Source organism: Stegodyphus dumicola, chromosome 6 (genome assembly GCF_044657685.1).
Source record: "Stegodyphus dumicola isolate Sdum_Otavi_A_Nest chromosome 6, ASM4465768v1".
Classification (NCBI taxonomy): Eukaryota; Metazoa; Arthropoda; class Arachnida; order Araneae; family Eresidae; genus Stegodyphus; species Stegodyphus dumicola.
The window spans coordinates 175,729,688-175,751,574 of record NC_140773.1 but is presented as its reverse complement, the minus strand read 5'-3'; the positions used below and the strand labels follow the sequence as shown (position 1 = coordinate 175,751,574).

The 21,887-nt window shown below is 31.8% G+C and overlaps 1 protein-coding gene across 1 annotated transcript in view; it reads left to right on the top strand.

Moving 5' to 3' along the window:
• The window catches only part of LOC118198469 (uncharacterized), a 281,839-nt gene that overhangs the window by 124,965 nt on the left and 134,987 nt on the right, over window positions 1-21,887 (top strand). The window contains exons 2-3 of the mRNA XM_085819191.1: window positions 16,310-16,438; window positions 21,494-21,608. Coding sequence (XP_085675317.1) covers window positions 16,310-16,438; window positions 21,494-21,608 — 244 coding nt within the window. The remainder of the gene's footprint in view (window positions 1-16,309; window positions 16,439-21,493; window positions 21,609-21,887) is intronic.

The following is a 21,887-nucleotide window of genomic DNA, read 5'->3' as shown; positions in this document are numbered from 1 at the left end:
TATTTTTAAAAATTATTAAAAATAAAAGTTTTTTTTTTTTTTTTTTTTTTTTTTGAAACAAGTCGTTTCTGTAAAGTGGAAAGATTGTATTAGTTTTAATTCTTTATCCTAAAGATTACATGACACGCACAGAAACAACTCAGTGCACATCACAATACTAAAAAAGGTGAAAGATTGCATTTATACTGCATTAATGTAAGATAAATTTTCTTGCTTGGAGAATAAATTGGAATATCATTACCATATATGTTTACTCTATTTTTAAAAAAGAATCTGTTCATATGACTAAGCAATGATTCGTGGAATTAATAAAGAACGTTAAACCTGTGTATAATATAGTATATATTTTTCATAGGCTAAAAAATAATTGCCGATTTTGTAGACCTTCCGCTTTGTATTCATTCAAATTAATACAATAGTTTCTTTAAACATAAATTACACTGTATTATCTTTTTTTGTCTTATTAGCGAGAACAGTTAAAAAAATAAAAACAGCAATTTGTTTAATTCTACTTAGCTTAGAAAAAAAAGAACAGCTGCCGAATCATTAGAGCTTCGGATTTCTGGAAACTGGATTAGTTGAATTTTTACGGCACTGGTAAGGCTTTTGCAGAATGAATCTAAATAAGTAACTCATATAAAAATGCACAAGTGATATTTAACGCGCCTTCCGTTTCGACAACACCTAACCATTTTTACTTCAAATGTTCAAATTGACATTTCTTTATCGAATGGAACTCAGTGCAAAATATAGAACTTACCTTTATCATTTACCATATCATTCTTATTATAGAATTTATATGCCTTGGCTCACTTGCTTCGTGTTTGTGTTCTTAATCGAAATGCGCCTTTGTTGTTGGAAGGGATTCGATATTGATCGCAAACTCAATTTCTTGGATTTTTCCCCCTCTTCGAAATACACGCACGAGTGAAAATAGATTACCTCGTCGAGTTCAGGGTGAACACGTTTACTCTCTTTTAATGACACACACTCAAGAGAAAAAAAAAAAAGGTACTGGGGAAAAAATTTAGATTTTTTATTTGTGTCTATTTACTAGGTATGGAAGCAAATATTTTTTTACAAAAATAAGCTGCTTGATCAAACGTAATGATGCCTTTGTGCTGAGTAAAGTAATTAAATGTTTACACTTTCATTATAAATGTGTGTTTTTATGGTATTAAAAAGATAGCGCTCGTGCTTTGGTTATTCTAACCACTGTAATTAGTTTATTTATTTCTTTATCTTTGGAAAGCTATACTTACAATCTGAATAAAAAGAAACGAAATACTGTTTACTTTATATCTGTATGCATGCAGAGTATTTTTAAAAAATAACCGCAGTCTTTATTTCCTTTAATATCGTTCCAAGACAGGTCTGGGCCCACCAGCGGCCGAGCGGTAAAGTCGCTGAACACTGGTAGTTCGGTCCGAGGTTCGAATCCCGCGAATGGGCTGACTGCATGGGTGTTTTTGTGGTTTTCTCCATGTGTAACGTGTATACGAGCCAGTTTCTCTTAGAAAGTCCTCCACGAAGACATCCCTTCCCTTAGGCAGATAGCCCTAGTGTGCTTTGCCATAATTAAATAAACCAAACCAAGCCAGGTCTACTTCCAACTGCATACTTAACATGAGATACAGAATTTTATGAAAACAATTTCAACCCCAGGATTGGAGGGAAATCTAACTTGTTATTTTTTCTCTAAGCTGCTCTGTCGGTGTGGTGGTCTAACTTATTATCAGCAGCACGCACTGCTTCACTCATCGACTTTATTCAACTTCTATGCCATATTTCACCAATAATTGCTGTCACTTACCTTCAACTATCTCCATCACTTTGAACTTTCTCAACGGGGAAAATATAACTATTCTATGCTATTAAAAAAAGATATATTTTATATTCACCTATTCAACCAATGATGAAGCTTACACATCAGCCTAGGTGCCTGCTCCCGTGTTCTCATTACACCAGCGAAAAACAAAAAATTGTTATGTAACGTGTTAAAGGGAAATCTAACTTGTTATTTCTCCTTAAGCTGCTCTGTCGGTATGGTGGTAGAAGAGCTGAGTAGTCCTGGAACCCAGAGTCGAACACCAGAAAAGACATAATTGGCTGTAGTGTCGTTGCAGCATGAAAGTATTAAAATATTACTGAGTCGAAAGCCCTACCGATAAGCATATAGTTGGGGATACAAAAAGAAAAATGTGAAACTTTTGTCCACTTTTGTAAAAAAACTGGAACAGTACTCAACCTTTCTCGGAGTTGTAATTCAGCCGCACCATACTATGGTCACCTTGGGTAGCGATCTTGCTGATGAGACGGCTGAATTCAGCCATTACCGATGAATGCTTGCTTGACTAGCAGGGTATCTGGCGATGCTGGGGATAGATGGGAATTCATTCATTCATAGCAAAAATTTTAATTATCAAAATATTCATTATTTTAAAATTGCTTAAAAATAAAAAAATTCCTTACTTTTCCATGCAAAATTTGCAGATTTATTCGAGAATTAATTTACTGACATAAGTCGCTTTTCCATGATTATTTATAACATAATTCAAAATTTTCGACAACAGCTATAATTAAAAAATTAAAAACTCTTCTGTATATTAAACAATTTTCATTTGATTAAAACGATTTCTTTATCACATTTATAGCTAGTCATTTAAAAGCTATTAATGGAACATATTTCTGTGAATTCTGCAAGTAAAAAAACAGAACTTTTTTTTTAATTAATTGAAGCATGATGAATATTTTACTAACTGAAATGTTTCTACGGGGACACCATAAAAATTTAGGCTTTATTTTCACAAAACCTACCACTGACTGTTTTGAAACTGTCTCATTTCTGTTAGATTGGATTTATTAGATTGTTGCAAAGTGCACTAAAGCCGTCTGCTTGCTACAAGGGATGCCTTCGAGGAGGACTTTGTAACAAAATCTGTCTCGTAGTCATGTTACACATGCCAAAAACTCACATGTGGCCAATTCATTCCCCGAATTTGAATCCGCGTCAAATTATTGATGTTTAGCGATGTTATTCGATGCTGAGCCCAAAAGAATTTAGTTCATTAATTTAAGAAATTTAACTGCTTAACTGAATGTTCATGTCTGTGTTAAATATTTTTGGAAACAGAACATTTTTGGGCACTCTGTATATAATTAACCGCACAAATTTTTAAAAAAAATATTCCTCTTGACGGCACTGCTTCGTGTAATTTTCAATGGTTACTTATGCATTGCAAAAACTTCAAACTTCATAAAATATTAGATATTTTGTATACAGTAGATGCAGGCTTATAATACTTAAAATTCGTATTATAATCTGAAAAGAACGTTAAATGTAAGTGCTGCAGTTGGTATATTTCTCTGTTAAAATATTTCTCACATTTTTGACGTAAACAATTTAGACCTTCCTGATTAAAATATTTGCATAATGCGTCGCTCATTGTTATGTAGTTGCGTCGTAAAAATATATGGTCTGATAGCATTTAGGACAGTGCAGTTGATGTTCCAGCTCAAACGAAGCTAAAACAAAGAAAGTCTATGTAAAGAAGGAAAGGCAGTTTTGTCTTCTACGCCGCTAGGAAGAAGAGGGACAATTCGCCCAGAGATTTGGCGATGGAACCTGTTGGCGAGAATTTCATCCTTTGGATGTACCCGGCCGAAATTTTCCACCTACGCCACGTGTACAGGAAATTGAGGAAGACGGGTTAAGAAGAATCGTTCTTTGACTTTTCGCGATAATTTAAACTCGAATTTTCGTGCTTTTTTGCTTTACTAGTTGAACTTGTATTATCCATATCGCAGTTTGATGCCTGATTTTATATCTGCCAATATGTAGGAAAAAAATGGAGTCACACAGCTTTAAACTTTTGATAAACGTGACCGTCGAACCTGTTCGAACTTCGACATCAGCTTCGAGCTTTGGTGCTTTTTGGCGACAGATATTTCACGCATGCGCAGTTGTGTCCCTTTTCGTTCGGAGGGAGCCACTCCTGCTGCTGCAAAGCTTCCCTTCTTAATAATACATATTCTTTGGCTAAAATGTCTTTCGAATTTCGGTCCGATGCTGCACTATGAGTTGTTTAGCAGAAAGAGATTCCTGTCAGGCCTCAACCACCTTATTTGTCAAATTTCTCATTCTATGACTAATACGGCAAATGAGGCTCAGAACGAAACGACGCCCAGTCTATTATAGGTACCAAAACAGATATTCTACTAATGCCAGAAGCTCTGGAGCAAGTGTAAATGTTTCAGTGAAACAGTTACTTCAAACATCATTGGGTAATGATTTTTTACATTTTAGATAGAAATGCCACTACAAGCATTTTTCGCTACCTTTTTCAATAAAAGCATTTCTTAGAGACTATTTATATCTCTCTTTCCACAGTGAATATCATTTTCATGGAATGTCATTATTTGTACTATCGAACAAAAACTCTCATTAATTTGATACTTGGAAAATGCTCATCATTCAGTTAAATGAAATTATTCGATATTTCAAGCCGTTCAGTATCTGTTTACTGATAGTTAAAACTCTTATTGATAGTTGACATTTTTAAGGAATGCTGATGGTAATAAATCAGCATTAATTCAGCGTCTTTGGGGCTGAATCGGGTTATCATACGTTTTAATAAAATATCGTTAAATTTTGCGTTTTTCTTATCGTGCTAGGGCAGTGAACCACCATATTATCGAATCATGGTAAAGCTTAGTGGGCTTTACTATCCTTGGATCATCTATTATTCTTCAAAAAAGGCTTTAAGGAATTTTATATTAAAATCAAAGTACCGATTCCAAAATGAAATTAATTTAGTTTTACGCATTTCTTATTAAGTACGGTTAATTTAAATTTGAGGACTGGCAAAGAAAGAGGTAAAATTGTCAGTTCTGGTTTTATTAACAATTGCAAGGTATTCTCTCCCTCCTTTCAGCATGCCTTCGTAATGTAAATGGAAGCATACTCGACGCGCATTCGAGTGGTCTATGGTTCGAGTCCCAACGAGGGCATTGCACATTTTTCACATCTCCTACTTAAAAAAAAAACATGCATTTTTATTAGAAAGCATACTAATCCTTCTTCAGCCTGTTTAATTTATTATCTGAATAAGAAATTTTCCCAGCAATATAAAATTTGTGCCACATCTTTATATACTTCTTTCTTAAGCTAAAAAGCAAAAATATTGCTTTAATTTCGAATCGAAAATCAGCTTCCGTATATTACTTGCTATAATACTCATAATATTCTTAAACTGTGTCTCCTTATACCAGTCTAAGAACGCGTCTGTCGTGCATAATAGACAGCTATCAGCATAAAAACGGACAAATCCTCACTTCGAATTAAAGTTTTTAAAAATTGCTGGGTTGTCATGATCTTCGGTTGAAGTAAAACGAAACTGCTTTATTTTTTATTTTTTTATTTTTTAAGTAATAAATGCTTAATGGTGTCATAAGTTTTGGGATTAACTTTCATTTCATCCAGAGACAAAAAGAATTCTAAAATGAGAATTAAGATGCCTCGAACATTATATTAATTAACAAAGCCTTAAAAAGTCGTCCTACATTAATCGTTTTCTAAATTACTAACTTATTTTTATTGGTATAATTTTAAATATTTTTAAAGACACGTGCTATTTTATGTTCCTGACAATGTACAGGCTCTTGTTAATCATGCGATTTTTTTTTTTTTTTTTTTTTTTTTTTTTTTTTTTTGGTGTGTGTGTGTGTGTGTGTGTGTGTGTGTGAAATTGACAGCTCAAAATTAAATATTCCATGGTTTTTATCTGTTGCGTCTTAATGATGTAATAAATTAGCTTGTCATTACTCTCATTTCGTTACTAAAAACAACTGTGACTTTGCCTAAGTGACATTTTTACGGCTTTGAAGATGCTGATAATAAAATTCATTAATTTTTCTGTTCTTGCTGCACATCTTACAATGATAGAGAGCTTTTAATTTTCTGCTAGCTGTTATAAATGAATTTAACGTTCTGAAATTAAATAAAATAATAACGCCATTTTCTGAAATATTAAATTATAAGTTTTTTTAGTTTAAATTTCATCTAAATTTAATTCTACACATTTGGTTAGTTGTTAACTTAATGGGTAGAATTATTAAATGTTTTTAACTCTACGCATTATTTGTTTAATACATCTTTTTGCTCAGATTCTTTCAAAACTGTTTTTGAGAAGTGCAATGAAGAGTCTGTATGTATGTTCTGATATTTCAGATAAACAGTGACATCTAAATTCACCAAATTTTGAACATCCATAGTCCTATTCGAACACGTGCACCTCGAAGGCGGAATTTTAAATTTCAAGTTTTGTTTTATTTTATATTTTGAGCTAAATTAATTAACTCTTTATTAATAAACTTGTTGATTAAAAAGCAGTGTGTTGCCATTCTGCAAAGCGTAAGATATTTGTCTTTTAAATTTGATTAAAAAAAACTGAGCTGTTTAAAAGAAATGAGTTGCCATTGCCCGACATAAAGTATTTTTAGCGCGCTAGTTTGTTGCCACTAGGGAAAGTGTAAGGTATTTAAGTTTTCTTTCAAAATTTAATCTATTACTGATTAAATTTAATCTTAATTAATCATCTGACAAATTAAATTTAATCCGTTATTAATTAACAAACGAAGCGATTTAAAAACAATAAACGCAGTTTTTTAATCTCTGTTATTATTAATTACTAACTTAACTCGTGAAATTAAACTAGTTGGATTTATTAAAAGCATTATATATATATATTTCTTTTTATAGTACTAATTTATATGGCTGGCTGCGACAGTGGTTTTACCTAGCCACTGACCATTATTTAATAAGCTGTTTAACAAAACTTATTAAGCAGAATTTGCCTAATATCTACTTTCTATTTAAATTATTTACAGCTGTTTACATAGTATGTGTTAATACTAATCGGGGTAAATTGTTTATCCATTTCATCTGAAATGATTATTTAAAATGATGATCACATACCCGCCGCCACCAGTAACTGGAGTAACTGGTGGGATCTGTCCTAATCAGAAGATATCAGAAGGTTGAATCAGCAGCCAGAAGCTTTAATGGAAATTATTGCTGCCATTCTGCAAAACGCAGCAATGAATGCCACTGAAATGAGGACGTAGATTTTAAACAGAATTGAAACAAATGGCACTGGGGTGAATAAATAGGTAGCTGCGAATGCTGAATCCACCGCCACTTTTCTTTTCGAGATGAAGGATTTCATCGAAGCCAGTGCCGAAATGATCTCTAATGTAAGGTGACCAGATTTTAATATTGGTAAAGCGGGACACCATTGACCGGGGCGGGGTAGTTGTTGATTAAAAATTTGGTCTACATGCAGCAACTAAAATTTTCATAAAACGCAGAAATAGTATTGCAATATATATTTTTTTTTAATTTCAACAAAAGTACAATTTACAAATAATACTTTAAAAATTATGTATAGTATTATTTTATTATTTGGCATACTTCTCATTTGAGTGAATTTTTTTTATTAAATTGCTGTCGTTGTTTAAAAAGTCATGAAGCTTTTCACAAGAATTTGTTGAATTATATTTCACATATAAAATGGCTTTTAAAGTGTAGACACGAAATTGTGATTTTTCTGATGTCCATACTTTATTTACAGTAGGAAAGAAAAAAAAAAAAAAACCGCTTTCAGTCGCACCATTAGTTCCTGGTAAGGACAGAGCGTATTCCACAATTTTTAGTGCATTATTGTAGGGAATATGGTTTGCTTCAAAATGATGAAATATTTCTAACCATTTGTTCTCAGTGTGATTTTTGCTGATGCCCAAGATTTAACCTTTTCCTTATCAATATATTTTTTTAATAATGGTACCTCATTAAAAAGATCATTTTCGGAAATATTGCTATATGGGAAATTTTGAGTAATATGATTGAATGGTTTTTGCACATCATTCCAATTAATTTCTTGATTTAATGTAACCCAGTGAAAATAAATGTTTAGTCTCATTGTAATGTACCGTCCACTCTTCTAAATAATCTATGCAGTAACTATAGAACTTTTTAATGTGATTCATGATATCTGCACAATTTATTGCACATTGTTCTTCTATCTGGTTTATACCATTACGGAAAGTTAACGGAAGAAAATTATTTTCTAACTGCTGTTGACACTGAAATTTTAAATTATTAACTTCATTTCCTACTTCACCGAAACTTTGTCACCTGCAATAAGTTTTATAGCATTTTGAAAAAAAGCTACTTGATTGTGTACAAACTCTAGCCAAATTTTTGAAGATTCTTTTTTAACGAGCACAGTGTATATATATCCATAAAAATATATTTTGTCGTGCTTCCAAAAATCGGGACTTCTTTAAAACGTCGCGAGACGCGAGACAAATTGTTAAAAATCGGGACTGTCTCGCCAAAAGCGGGACGTCTGGTCACCTTACTCTATTGCTATATCGAACATGAAGGAAAGCATCGCTGCTCCTGAAATTTATGGAATGCTATAAATGAGAAAGTAGCCACTGTTAAAAAAATGAAAAAGAGGGTTAATCAAGAAAACCTCTGCAGTAAACTATATATCCGAAGGTGAAAAATTCGAAGATTAGATAAGAAATTTCTGGAATAAGTAACATTCCGGCAGATTCATCTCGTCCCATAATCAAGTTTTTCGGATATAACGGGAAATCGTGATGAAATGTATACAAAACACAGTATGAAATGATTTAGCAGGCGAATCAGTGGGAATCCGTCTCCAAAGTCTTATATTTGGGGTTGCTTTATGAGGTGAAACAACAGACATTCTTCATACATTTCCCGGTAAAAAACATCAAATACTGACAGCTTAATCAGTACCTTAGAATTTCGATTTGGAGGAAAGTTTGTCAAAGATTATCAGCAGCTACAGCTCAAGTCCCGATAACATAAAGTAGGAGAGATCTTCAAGAAATAACTTCGTTAGTTTCAGTCCCTTAACATTAACTTTCGTTCCAGCTTTTTTTTGTGCATAGTTTCAGAGAGGCAGCGTCAGGAAATGTGAAAAAGCGAAACTGCCCAAATGTTAGTTGAAAGCGAATTCGCATACAAAACAAGTTGCATATTCCTACTCTATCGCAGAAAAATTCCTGCGATAGAGGCAAAGCCTTTTTTCATTTCAGCCGCTCCCTTGTCCAGTTTCTCTGCGACACGAATGCTTTCAAGTCATTAATGATGAAGCCCATTTATAGTGATTCTGTACTATTGACAGTTTGAGATTCAGGCTCATTGTGAAAGTAATATCCGAGTTTCTGGAAACAAGCTGACAGAGGTTTTAAAAACGAAGGTGCGGGACATTAGAACCTTTGTAATTCATCAAGTATCCTAATAAGGAGATCCAAAAAGTGTTTTTGCATTATTGCCACATGTCAAATGTTTTCCCATACACGAAAGAAAAATAATGCTGAGGACATTGTTGGCTACATATCCGTTATTGCTTTTAAAATTTCGTTAGATAATTAAGTTATATTGGATTGGATTATTTGGATTATTTAATTACAGCAAAGAACACTAAGGGGAGGGATGGCACTCCACGAAGGCATCCCTCCCCTTAGGCACGTAACATTTGCCTAAGGGGAGAGATGCCTTCGGAGGACTTTCTAAGGGAAACTTGCTCGCATACAGGTTACACATGGGAAAAACCACGAAAAAGCCCATGCAGCCAGCCCGTTCGCAGTATTCGAACGTCGGACCGAACTACCGATGTTCAGCGACTTTACCGCTCGGCCGCTGGTGGGCCTAAATTATATTGCTTTTAAAATTTAGTTAGATAATTAAATTAGTACGTTGATTTTATGTAGTATAATATTGAATACTATTAAAAATACTATAAATAAAACATTTTAAATCTCATTTTTTTCTATTTAAAATTCTAATTTGTCCTTTTTAAAATTTCTCCTTCTTTTTTAGTTACGAAAATAGCTGATTAGTTTTTTTTTTTTTTTTTTTTTTTTTTTTTTTTTTTTCAATTACGAGAAAAGATAGTTAACCCTTTTCAGCACGCTACCTTTTAAAGGTGGAATTTCAACAAAAGAAACGGTAAGCCATGTAATAGAGCCTAGAGGAAAACACATGTAAAATTTCGTAAGGATGGCACTTACCGTTTTATTTTTGTAGGTGTGTGCTGAAAAGCGGGTAATAGAGTAAAAGATTTTTCGTGCGATTAAAAAAAGCACTAGATTCTGATTACCGTAGCAGAATTAGCATTGACCAGGGTGCACCACGAGTAAGCCTACTACTGTACATCCCCATAAAAGTATCTCTCTGCTCTCCGTATCAGATTCACTATCTGATGGTAATTCGTTTAGTATTTTCAGCGCTTCAGAAATAGTCAGTCCTCTCCAAATCATTTGCAAATTAATTAACAATCAGAAAAAATAACTAATATTTCCTCTACAATTAAGAAAATCTAAACTATAAAAAATATATATAAACATCTACAACTAAAAACTATCAAAACGTAGAACTAACAAACCTTCTTTCAGCGAAAGCAAGAGAAAAAAAGATAATTACTCTAGTGAAAATCAAAGAGCTAACTTATAAAATTATCCCTGACTTTCAAGAAAATACCCCAACAATTCCTGGGGGGAAGGTTGATAATCAAACCTTCCCCCCAGGGAAAAAAAAAAAAAAAAAAAAAAAAAAAAAAAAAACCTGAAAGGTGTCAGATTTTAAATTACATCCAAAGGGGCGTTTTTTTAACGTTTTGTGTTACTCTTACTTATTAAATATCATGTTCTTTGCATTTCAACCATAAAATTCAGTTCAAAAGGGCAATGTCGCAAAATAATTTTAAAATGAGCCTATCTTTAGAATTTCCGATACACAGTTCCGCGCGTTGGAGATAAAAAGTTTTTTTTTTTTTTTTTTTTTTTTTTTTTTGTCCTTTAGAGTGTTGCGATTGCTCGCTTTTAAACCATTGACTTTGTTACTCAAAAATTCGTTAAAGTTTTACAAAATATGAAATCGATAATAAAACAAATTCCAAATTTCAAATTTCGTCTTCCACATGCCCATATTCTTTGGAGGATTACGTCCAGTACGTCATTCAAAATTCGATGGCTCTATGTACCGTTGTTTTATCACAATGCGAGAAATATCCTTAGTTATGCAGATTTTTCATTATTTAATTTCTTCAAATATAATGCAGGACTCTAACATTTGGTGGCAACAGTTTGAAAAGTGATTCGCCGTTTATAGTGATTCAACGCAAAATTGCAAAACGAAAACAAAGCCCCTTTGGACTATTAAAAAAAAAAAAAAAAAAAAAAAAAAGGAAATGAAACATAGTTGCTCACCCACCTTTCTGTTGTGTGCTCACTATAGAAAATTCTGCAGTGTAACAGCGATACAGTTTTCGGTCTGGTGTTTCAATGATCCCACTGTTGGCACACCAGATGTCCATCGTTCTAATTTTAGGAGCAAGTTTTCAAGGTAAAAATTTAAAACTAATATAGAATAAAGCGATCAGCATACAGCCAAGAAAAGAATATAGAAATTTCTTTTCAAACAATTCCTTTTAAAAATCATAAAACATATTCCCTTAGGACGTGTCTGAAATATTCCAGATTGCAAATTCGGAGACTGTTATGGGATGATATGCAACAAAAATGGAATATTCTGAAGGTGCATTCTTTGCAGTGTAAAAACTCCTTGCAGGACAAAAGTGTAAAAGTTACAATTACGATAGAATACAGCTATGTTATAATTTTCTTCATATTGTTATTAATGGGGGATAAAACTTTATTTATTTCTTTTTCACTAATATAGTTGCTGGCAATAATGAGGTTTATCAGTTTATCAGTCAGACTTAACAAAAATATCCCATTTTCTCAGTCAGAAAAGATGACAACATAGGCATTGCATTAAACCACAAGTAAACAATTGGCCGGGAATAATTAGTGCCACAATGGAATAATCCCCTATGCAATAAAATTATAGTTCTTCGAGCATCCATGAAATCTCATCTTATGAAGAATGGTGCCTCAAAATCACGCACTGGCAATGTGTACACGTATTGCACACGTCTGTAAATGTGAAAAGGAACCTCTGTTTGCGGAAGCTGTATACGATCTTCACGCTACAGTCTTTAATTGTACAAAAGTGTGAAAATAAAATAATGGTTGAAATTTTCGATTTTTTTGTAATAACTTAATAAATCACATATACATGATGGGATTTTAATTTATATATGCATACATACATACATAGTGTGCATTTACTTTTATACACTGTTTGTATTCTGTCCTTTTTTATTTTGTTTGTTGCTTATTATTTCATAACTTTTTTAATCACATGCCTAAGAATAGTTTCTGGATTTCTCTGTATTAAATATATAACTAGACATAATTTTCTTAATTCTGTGCAAATATCGGATTTTTTCATTGTAAGCTCTTCACTTTTAAAATAAGTCTAATGGCCTTATAGAGTAAAGAGCCATTTCCCGTGTTATAATAAGAGATAATCGTAACTACTATATTTATTTTAAAAGACAGTGTTTTCCAATTAAATATCTTCCGATCTTAAGGTTGCATAATACTTTTAAAAAATAAGGAGAAAAGATATTAAGTAATGTACTATTGTGAATTTATCGAATTTATTCAGAATTATGCAGAAAAAAGAAAATGTGTGGGTGTACTATGTTAATTTTTATTCATTTTCTAGTACTGTGTATTTTGTGTTACTTTTTGTTAACAATTTGATGGTAACTTTATGTATTTCGCTTTATTTTCCCTTGATTATTGCATTTTTGTGTGTTTAATTAATTTATTAGATATTAGAGTGTTAAATTTTGTGGAAATAAGCGCTAAGTTTTTTTTAAACAGCTCCAGTAGAATCTGAGATATCCTGTGTTAAAATATGTTAGGCTTGGGTGAAGAATTTTTGTCTAATTGGCTTCAGTGAAGTAAATACCGCAAAATTTGGAAATATTCAGGAATGTTCATGAAAGGAGATCCTATGAGCGCAGTAACGCTCTAAGAGATTTCCCACAAAATTTTAGGCCCACCAGCAGCCGAACAGTAAAGTCACTGAACACTAGTAGTTTGACATGCGAATGAGCTAAGCTGCGTGTGCGTTTCCTCTATGTGTAACGTTCGATACGAGCTAGTTTCCAGTAGAAAGTCCTCAACGGAGGCATCACTACCTTTAGACAGATAGCCGTCGCATGCTTTGCCATGATCAAATAAACCAAACCAAACTAAAAATACGTCTTGCGGTTCTCTTTTTCTTCGTTTCGTGAAGGAATAATAAAAGTACCTTTATTAAAAGCCAATGTTTTGAGTTCAGAAAATGAATTCAGATACCCAGTATATTTCAGCCTTAGCTCATCCGCTTGTAATTAGCGTTTCTTGAACTTCGACACCTCGAATTTTCGATCGCAGATGATTTTGTAGTTTAGAGATTAATTTTGTCATATTCGTTCCTCGGTTAAAGATTTTTTTGTTAATTTCTTTGCCAATGGTAATTGTTTTGTTTTGAAACTTAGCAAAGGATGAAGTTTTTAAACGACGTTTTTTTTTTTTTTTTTTTTTTTTTGCCTGCTAATTTAGACCATCTAACAAACAACAATACAATATACTGCATATTTTCGAATATAATTCGACCTGCCTGAGCAGTAAGATTTCGCATAAAAAATTCAGCCAAAACTGAAAACCTGTGAATAAGCCAAATTTGAAATCTTCTATAAATCCAATTATATAGAAATCGCCAAAAATGCAAATAATTGACTATCTAATTTAGCTTGACTATCAGATGAGCTAGAGGTAAGCACCAATTTACCATCAGCTTCCATTCGAAAATTACGGCTAGATAGGAAGAGCATTTTTGGAGCCGAAAATCTCTTTCTCAATTTTTCCAACTTTCAGGCATGCACATCATTTAGCATTCTGACAAAAGAAAGGCAAATTTTACTTTGCTCCTCAGTTCTCAAGCAATCGCAATAATTTCTTCTCAGTCAGTTGGAAAAAAAAAAAAAAAAGAGATTACCTATTATGTTAGTTTGAAATTAAAAGTTATCACTTTGATGAGCAATGCCATGGACTGAACTAAAGATGATTTTATTTAAGAGATACGTGAGAGCGATGTTAGTGATGAAGTGGAGGACGATGACATTCAATCGAATTTGCCTCAAACAAGGACTTCGCAGAGTTCCTTGAAGATTCAAAGTCATGTAGTGATATTAAAAAATGTGATTAATGTTTAGGATTAAATAAAAAAAATATGTTTTCAATTATTTAATCTATAATATTACTTTTGTGATCAAATTATTTGTAAATTTTTTTAACCTGTAAAAAATGCGTTAAAAGTCCTTGACCTATACGCAGAAATATACGGTGTTCAAGTTATAAAAAAATTAAATTCCCACTCCTTAAAATAATCAATGCTTTCTGATTCGGAAAGTGCTAATTTCTTCTTGTTGTTGTTGTTGGAGGTCGTGTTGTGCATTCTGTAAAAAGTAACTCTTATAAACATGTCTTAGAATTCGATCGCAGGAAAATCCTAGTGCGGATTATTTGGAATCGTACAATTAATTATTGCTCACGTTCTTCGAGATCCAATGACTGTTACAAGAATCTGCAACTGATAGATTCAGACGGGCCATAAAAAGTGAGGTACGCAATTCCCATTCACCAGTGCTTAAAATAACAGATTTTGCGTCCCAACAGCACATACAGTGGGACGTTCAGCGATGCACTTGGACGCATCAGTGGCATGACTTGTCTTTCTGAGGAACCTCACTTTTGCTTAGGCCGTATGTGGAGACAGTAAAGGGAAATGAATTTTAGAAGACTAAATATTTCTATAATTTTTGCAGCACAATTATAAGTTTATAATATACTGTTTACTTGTTTTCTCTGTACATCATAACTTTCCATACATGACTTTCGTAGTGGATGAATGTCAATGAATATTAAGTAAAATTATAAGGAAATAAAGCATAATGGAAAAATAATAATATCTCTGCTTATTTCTAACAGCAGGATAATTTGATAACATCTGATCTAGGCGGTCCACTCCTCCCATTTTGTTGTTGTAATCTTTTATAATTATTGGTTTTTTTATTCTTTCTTTTCCGTGTTCCAACATCAATCATCGACTGTACTCTTCAAACGTATATCCTTCTTGTCTTTCCAATTCGCAACCTCATTTTTTTTCTTTTTCTGCTGAGTAGACGTTGAAGCCATCTCTCACTGTATTGTATCTTATGTAAAATGGCGCGAATATTCATAAAACCCGGGGCAAATTCAATTAGAAATAGAATGCCTGATTAGTGTTACCCTCTAGGAGGTATTAGAACAAACAAAAACTCAAACAAGTTAACATTTAGAAAACGTTTTAAACGTTTAAAAGTTTTAAAATGTAGAAGAACGCTTGAGGCGCGTTACGACCGCCCTGCGGAAGTTTCACTTGAACGCGCTAGATGCGTTACAGACGACGAAGAGGTTAAATGTTTAACATGCGGAGTGTTCGACTCCTGCCAGGGACGCTGTATTTTTCAGATTTCTCACCAACTTAAAACGTCTATTAAATTACTACAGAGAAACTTGTATGTTAGTACTTATTGGCGTGTGCAACAGATGAACTTGTGTGGCATAAAATTAAAGTTGCATGAACTGCAATATTGCTGCCATTTAAAATCTCGATTCCATGCCCGGCTGTACAACAGCTGTTATTGCCAGGGATGGATGCTTGAAGTGTTAATTTCTGCATGTTCTGTACCTCCAAATTACATGAAGTTTTTAATCATTTCATTCTTCCATTATTATGTATTAGCAAAATAAATATGATTTCTATTATTGCTCCCCTTCATGGTGTAGCAATTATAATGGTCAGCAGTATACTTATCTGTATGTTTTTAATTCGCTTCTTCGATTTGGTTCAGCAGATACAGCGAAGTTACTATTGCTTTTTACTATCATTTATTTCATTTCCTTAATAGGAGAAATTTGGCAGAAGGATGGAAAACAATTATCTTTCCTTGATGAAGGAAAATCTGAGTCATACTCCTTCCAATTAGGCAGAGCATTTCTCTAAATTAATGGCAATCTAAGATTGAAATTTACCTAATTTTAAAGAAGCATTTATTTTTATTTAACATTTATGTTATTTTATTGAACATTCTTACATTTATAACTAAAATAGTGTGTCATACATACCTCAACCCTCTCTCTCCCTTCCTGGATTTATCACAACTTTTGCTAAAATATCCGAGTAAGAAATCTCTATATATTAAAAATATATGTTTTAAATTTAAGGACAATTACCTTCAGAGTAAATCATATAATATTTCTTTTTAAGGATGTAAGCGGAATAAAGATAATACAAGATGCAAGGACTGCAACATGTGTAATTATTCTTGATAGTAAAGGAGAATGTCTCTTTGTAGTTGGTGACATGAATATCCACGAACGTCTTTCGCTTGAACAGGTAACTATTATTTACCACAAATTTAAAAAAAAAAGTACTGCCTTTTTAAAGAAGACACTAAAATGCCTTAATGCTTATACAGTTGTTTTCTTGGATATGTGCCTCAATGGACATGTTGATACTGTCTTGCTACAATAAATTTATACACATAAAAACTTAAAATACAAATCTTAGTCAATTTTATTTTAAATCTTAGTTTAATTTGCTTTTTTAATATTTGCAGCCAGTCCCTTCCTATTCGTAAGTTTTTGGTAATCGCTTTTATTGTCCACTAAATCAAACTAATTTGTTTTTATTTTTCTTTCCTTTATGTTCTTTGAAATTCTCCGCAACTTTACTCCAATTTTTAAGTGACTCTCTCACAAACAATCTGAAACCATCTTAACTGGGTAAAATTTTAAATCATAAAAAGTGCAGAAACAGCCCACCTGCAACCAATCGGTTAAGTTGTTGAAAACTGGTAGTTTAACCGGGGTTCGATTCCAGGCGAACAGGCCGGCTGCTTGCGAGTTTTCATTATTTTCACCATATGTAACATAGCTACGAAACAGTTTACCTTAGAAAGCCCTTCACGAAGGCATTCATTTCCTTAGATAGCCCTCATGTGCTTTGCCTTAATCAAATAAATAAACCAAAAAAAAAAAAAAAAAAAAAAAATAGAAGCAGATATAGCCATAATTGTTCTGTAAATGATTTTAATAACCCCATGTGATTTGCTGATAATGTGAATATGAACTATTTAATTTAGTGATGATCTCCTTTAAATTACTTAAATCCTAAGTTTTCCTCATCTGTGAAATGCTAATTCATGCAACTAGATGCTATTCTTTTTATTATTATTATTACATAGATTCATTGACTTATTACCATATGGAAAGTGGAGCATATTAAGAAATCAATAAATTCATTGCTCAATAATGCTGCTGTGGTTTTACTTTTAGCAGTTTCTACTAATAATTGCTAAAATTACACAGACATCACCCTGTTGGGATGATGGTAAGGAAACTAGATGCTTAACCTTGGGCCTGGGTTTGAATCCTCAGAGAAAGCATCGGTGTTTGTTTGTAAGTGCGTGATATCTCTCTACTAAAATATTGTCAGCTGAAAAGTCCTCTCGAGAGGTTGTTGGTAGGGAGAAGACTCTCGGATACTGCAAATTCTCACTCGTTGCAGGTATAATTTGGTAGTCTCATGTGGTGCAACTTAACTATGTTCTTGGTGTTGAGACAGCTAAATGACCAATAGCTTTTGACTATTCTTGATGAATGCATTAAGTTTCAAATGTCCAGTCATTTGGAATGAAACACCATTACGGGTGAAGATGTTAAAAAGGTTTGTTCCCCCTAACCAGAAATTGTTTGTTGGGTTAATCTCAATGGAAGATTTTATTATGGTACTAAAACTCAAAAACTTCCAAACTACACTAATGCATTGACTGGCTTTGCTTTATTTCAAAATTACATATAAACCAGCTTTAAATGCATTTCAGAATTACATATAAAACAGCTTTAAATGCTAAAAAAGGCATATTAGCGTCAGGAGAAGAAGAAAACTGCTTAATTATACAAGGGTTTATATGAGTGTCACTGAAGTAATTTTTGTTATATATAAATAATAATATAAATAAGTAATTTTTGTTTTCATACTGCTTAAATATACTTCCAAACTTAACATTTTTATAAAAATTCCAAGAAATCTTCTAAAAAAAGACAGAAAGAGAGATTTCATAACCAACTTTCTTTGATGAACAGTTACGTTTTGTAAGAAAATAGCAATTTCTTGATACATGAAACAAAAAAGGAATCCTCCAATGATAATAAAAAGAAGATTCAAAATCAATATTTTTGGTCAAAAAGTATCCATTTCTAAATTTAATTTAATAATATAATTAAAAGAACTCTTAGCATATTTGTTTGATAATTGCTGGAGCATAAATGATCATTAAGCTTTTTTTAAAAGATTTCTAAGTAGGTAATTGATTCTCCAATAAGAAAAAATTGAAATCCGGTTTTTATGCGCTAAAACTCATTTTGATTATATTATTTAACTATAGCAAACTATACTAAGGCTATTCGCCAAGGGAAAAGATTCCTTTATATAACACTTTTAAAACACTGACCAATAATTACATGACATGGGCGGAAACTAATATAAACAGCTCATTGAATTGCCAGGAATTAAAATAAGCATGAGCTAATTCAGAAGTCAAACAACAAAAATCAGCGTTATATTTACAAAATTTTCACAGGACTAGTTTCTATGCTTTTACCGAACCTCCATCCTCAGCTGCAAAACCGCAAATGAACAAGATAGGAAATAATGATTAGATAAGATAAGAACGTCTGGACAAAAATAAGCAAGTGGCGCCATCTGTTGGTGAAACCAGAACTAAAATATAATTTCTTTAAAGGCCGACGGCAAATTTGGATTGGAATTAGGATCGTTAACTAGAACAGAAAGATTTTTATGAATGTGAAATGCCTCTACAAAATCCAGTTCTCCAATGGAAGATGTTTTTTGAATAATTTTGGCAGCAGAGAAATTGAAAGTGTGATTTTCGGACCAACAATGTTGAGCAAGAAAAAAGTGTTTCCTTTTTTCTAACATATGCCTCATGTTCCTTGACGCAAAATTTTAAGGCTCTCTTAGTTTGGCCAAAGTAAATTAAACCACACTGGCAAGGAATCCTATAAATACCCCAGGAATTCCTATCCGGAAAGGGGTCCTTGAGTATGGAACTCGGAATTTTGTTGATGGGAGAATAAACAACCCGAAAGTTAAATTTCTGCAAAACATGTGCAACTTTAATTTACATTGGCCAAACTAAGAGAGCCTTAAAATTTTGCATCAAGGAACATGAGGCATATGTTAGGAAAAAGGAAACACAGAAGTCTTCTGTTGCTCAACATTGTTGGTCCGAAAATCACACTTTCAATTTCTCTGCTGCCAAAATTATTCAAAAAACATCTTCCATTGGAGAACTGGATTTTCAAGAGTCATTTCACATTCATAAAAATCTTTCTGTTCTAGTTAATGATCCTAATTCCAATCCAAATTTGCCTTTGGCCTTTAAAGAAATTATGTTTTGGTTCTGGTTTTACCAACAGATGGCGCCACTTGCTTATTCTTGTCCAGACGTTCTTATCTTATCTAATCATTATTTCCTATCTTGTTCATTTGCGGTTTTGCAGCTGAGGATGGTGGTTCGGTAAAAGCATAGAAACTAGTCCTGTGAAAATTTTGTAAATATAACGCTGATTTTTGTTGTTTGACTTCTGAATTAGTATTTATTTGGCGTGTTATTGTGTCTTAAGCATGAGCTAGTTTCCTTTAGGTCGTTCACGAAGGCAACCCATCAGCTTAAGTAGAACTATTAAGCTTCACCATAATTCAATTAATCTAATCAAAAGTCCAGTATAAAATTATAAAATTACTCATTACTTGATCTGATATTTCAAGAATTATGTTAAAAAAGAAGTAAATTTTGGCAGAGTTGAAAATTTTAACAGAGTATTAAATATATTTAAACTGCCTCAAATATTAATCATTTAATTATTGTATTAAGTTATATTTAAAATCTTGTCATATTTGGGGGGAAAGAGCAAATATTATTATTCTGTTACCAATAAGTTAAATAAGAAATATCCTTATTTATCTAGAAAAAAATTCTATTCTAAAATTCTATTCTTTTTATGTTCCTATAAGACAATACCTACATATAATCCCATAAATATATAATTAAAGTATTTTTCACAGTATATTTATAAATCTGATCTCCACCATACTTTTATTTTTAATTTACTTGACATTTTCGTTTGCATCAAAAAATTGAATAGAAAATGCCCAAAAATGTTTGTTTACTATAATTTTTTTTTGTTTGTTTGTTTTGATACAACAAATTATCTTGAAAAGCATGCCAAGTAACAATTGATATATATGAATTATTATATAAAATTCAAAAAATAAGTTATTTAAATAAAAAATACTTTCAAAACATTCCATTCTAAGAAAAACAATATATTTAGAGTAGGAACACAAATATATCATCATTTTTATTATATTAAAGGATGTTTTATATATATATATAAGTTTCTATGCAGATACATACATTAGGTGAGGGTTCTAAGATTTTAGATTGATATTTGTGTTGTGAAGACATACGAAGAAATTGGAGGTGGGGGATTAATAGTCATATTGCCAATAAGTGTACATATGAGAAAAAAATTTTAACTATCTAAATGTAAAATAATAGCAAAACCTAAACATTAAAAAACCCCAAAAAAGACTTCAAACACATATCAAAAGTATAATCAGACTTAATAAATTGCTATAAAATGCTAAAACAACTTTAATGCAAATACAACCTATAAAATTATTAACATCAGAAATATGGAATACTTATCATCTTTCACCAGCACAGGGGAAAATGCTGCAGCATACAGATGTGAAATTATATGTCAAATAAGCTAATCAGCCACAGAAATTATTATAATTCATATTCATTATTACGTATTCATGAGTACGCTATTATATCTTAGAAATATATCCATTAAGACAGTTTCCGAATAGCATATAAAGACAAAAATATTCACTGTGCAATAGAACCTTATAATTATTATAATCAATACATTTTATTTTTTATTCTTTTATGAATAAAAAATAAAATGTATTGATTATTATTAAAAATATTTTTATAAATATTTTTAATAATAATCAATACATTTTATATTAATATGTTTATAATCAAATTATTAATTATAATATTTTATATCAATACATTTCATTTTATTTTATATTCTCTTCTCTGATACAAATCCTTTTAGCAATTGATCTAAATGCTTAATTTTCACTGTTAGTCTTTAAAAACATATAGAAGTGTTCAAAGTTTAAGTCACATTTTCCATTATTGAATTTCTTAATTTATATTTCACAAATATGGAGCACACTTTTCATTTAGCACATTATGATACCATTCTTGATTAAATTAAATAATTATTATTTTTAAAAAAAATTGTCTATAAAGGTGAATGCAAATAAAAAATCTTCGACTTATAGGTGGATACGCATAATGAAATCATATCTAGTGCACCTTTAGTTATCATTGATGGCAATATACCAAAAAAGACTATGGATCACATCTTTGAAATATGCATAAGGTACAGAGTTCCTGGTAAGTAATTCTTTTTCATTTTTAAATAAGCTAAAGTTACAGAATTTCTGAAAATAATATTTTGAGTGTTATATAATAATTTTCAATCAAAGTTTAAAGAAATGATACTTAAGTCAAGTAAATAAGTGTCAAACTTCAATGAAAGTAATATAAACAACAGATATAAGACAGACTACTTCAGAAACCAATCATTGTATATAAAGCTATTAGTATTTATACTTTTAAAATTTATTTTTATATGCATTGGTATAAAAGTTCTGTTAATGCTCTCATACAAAT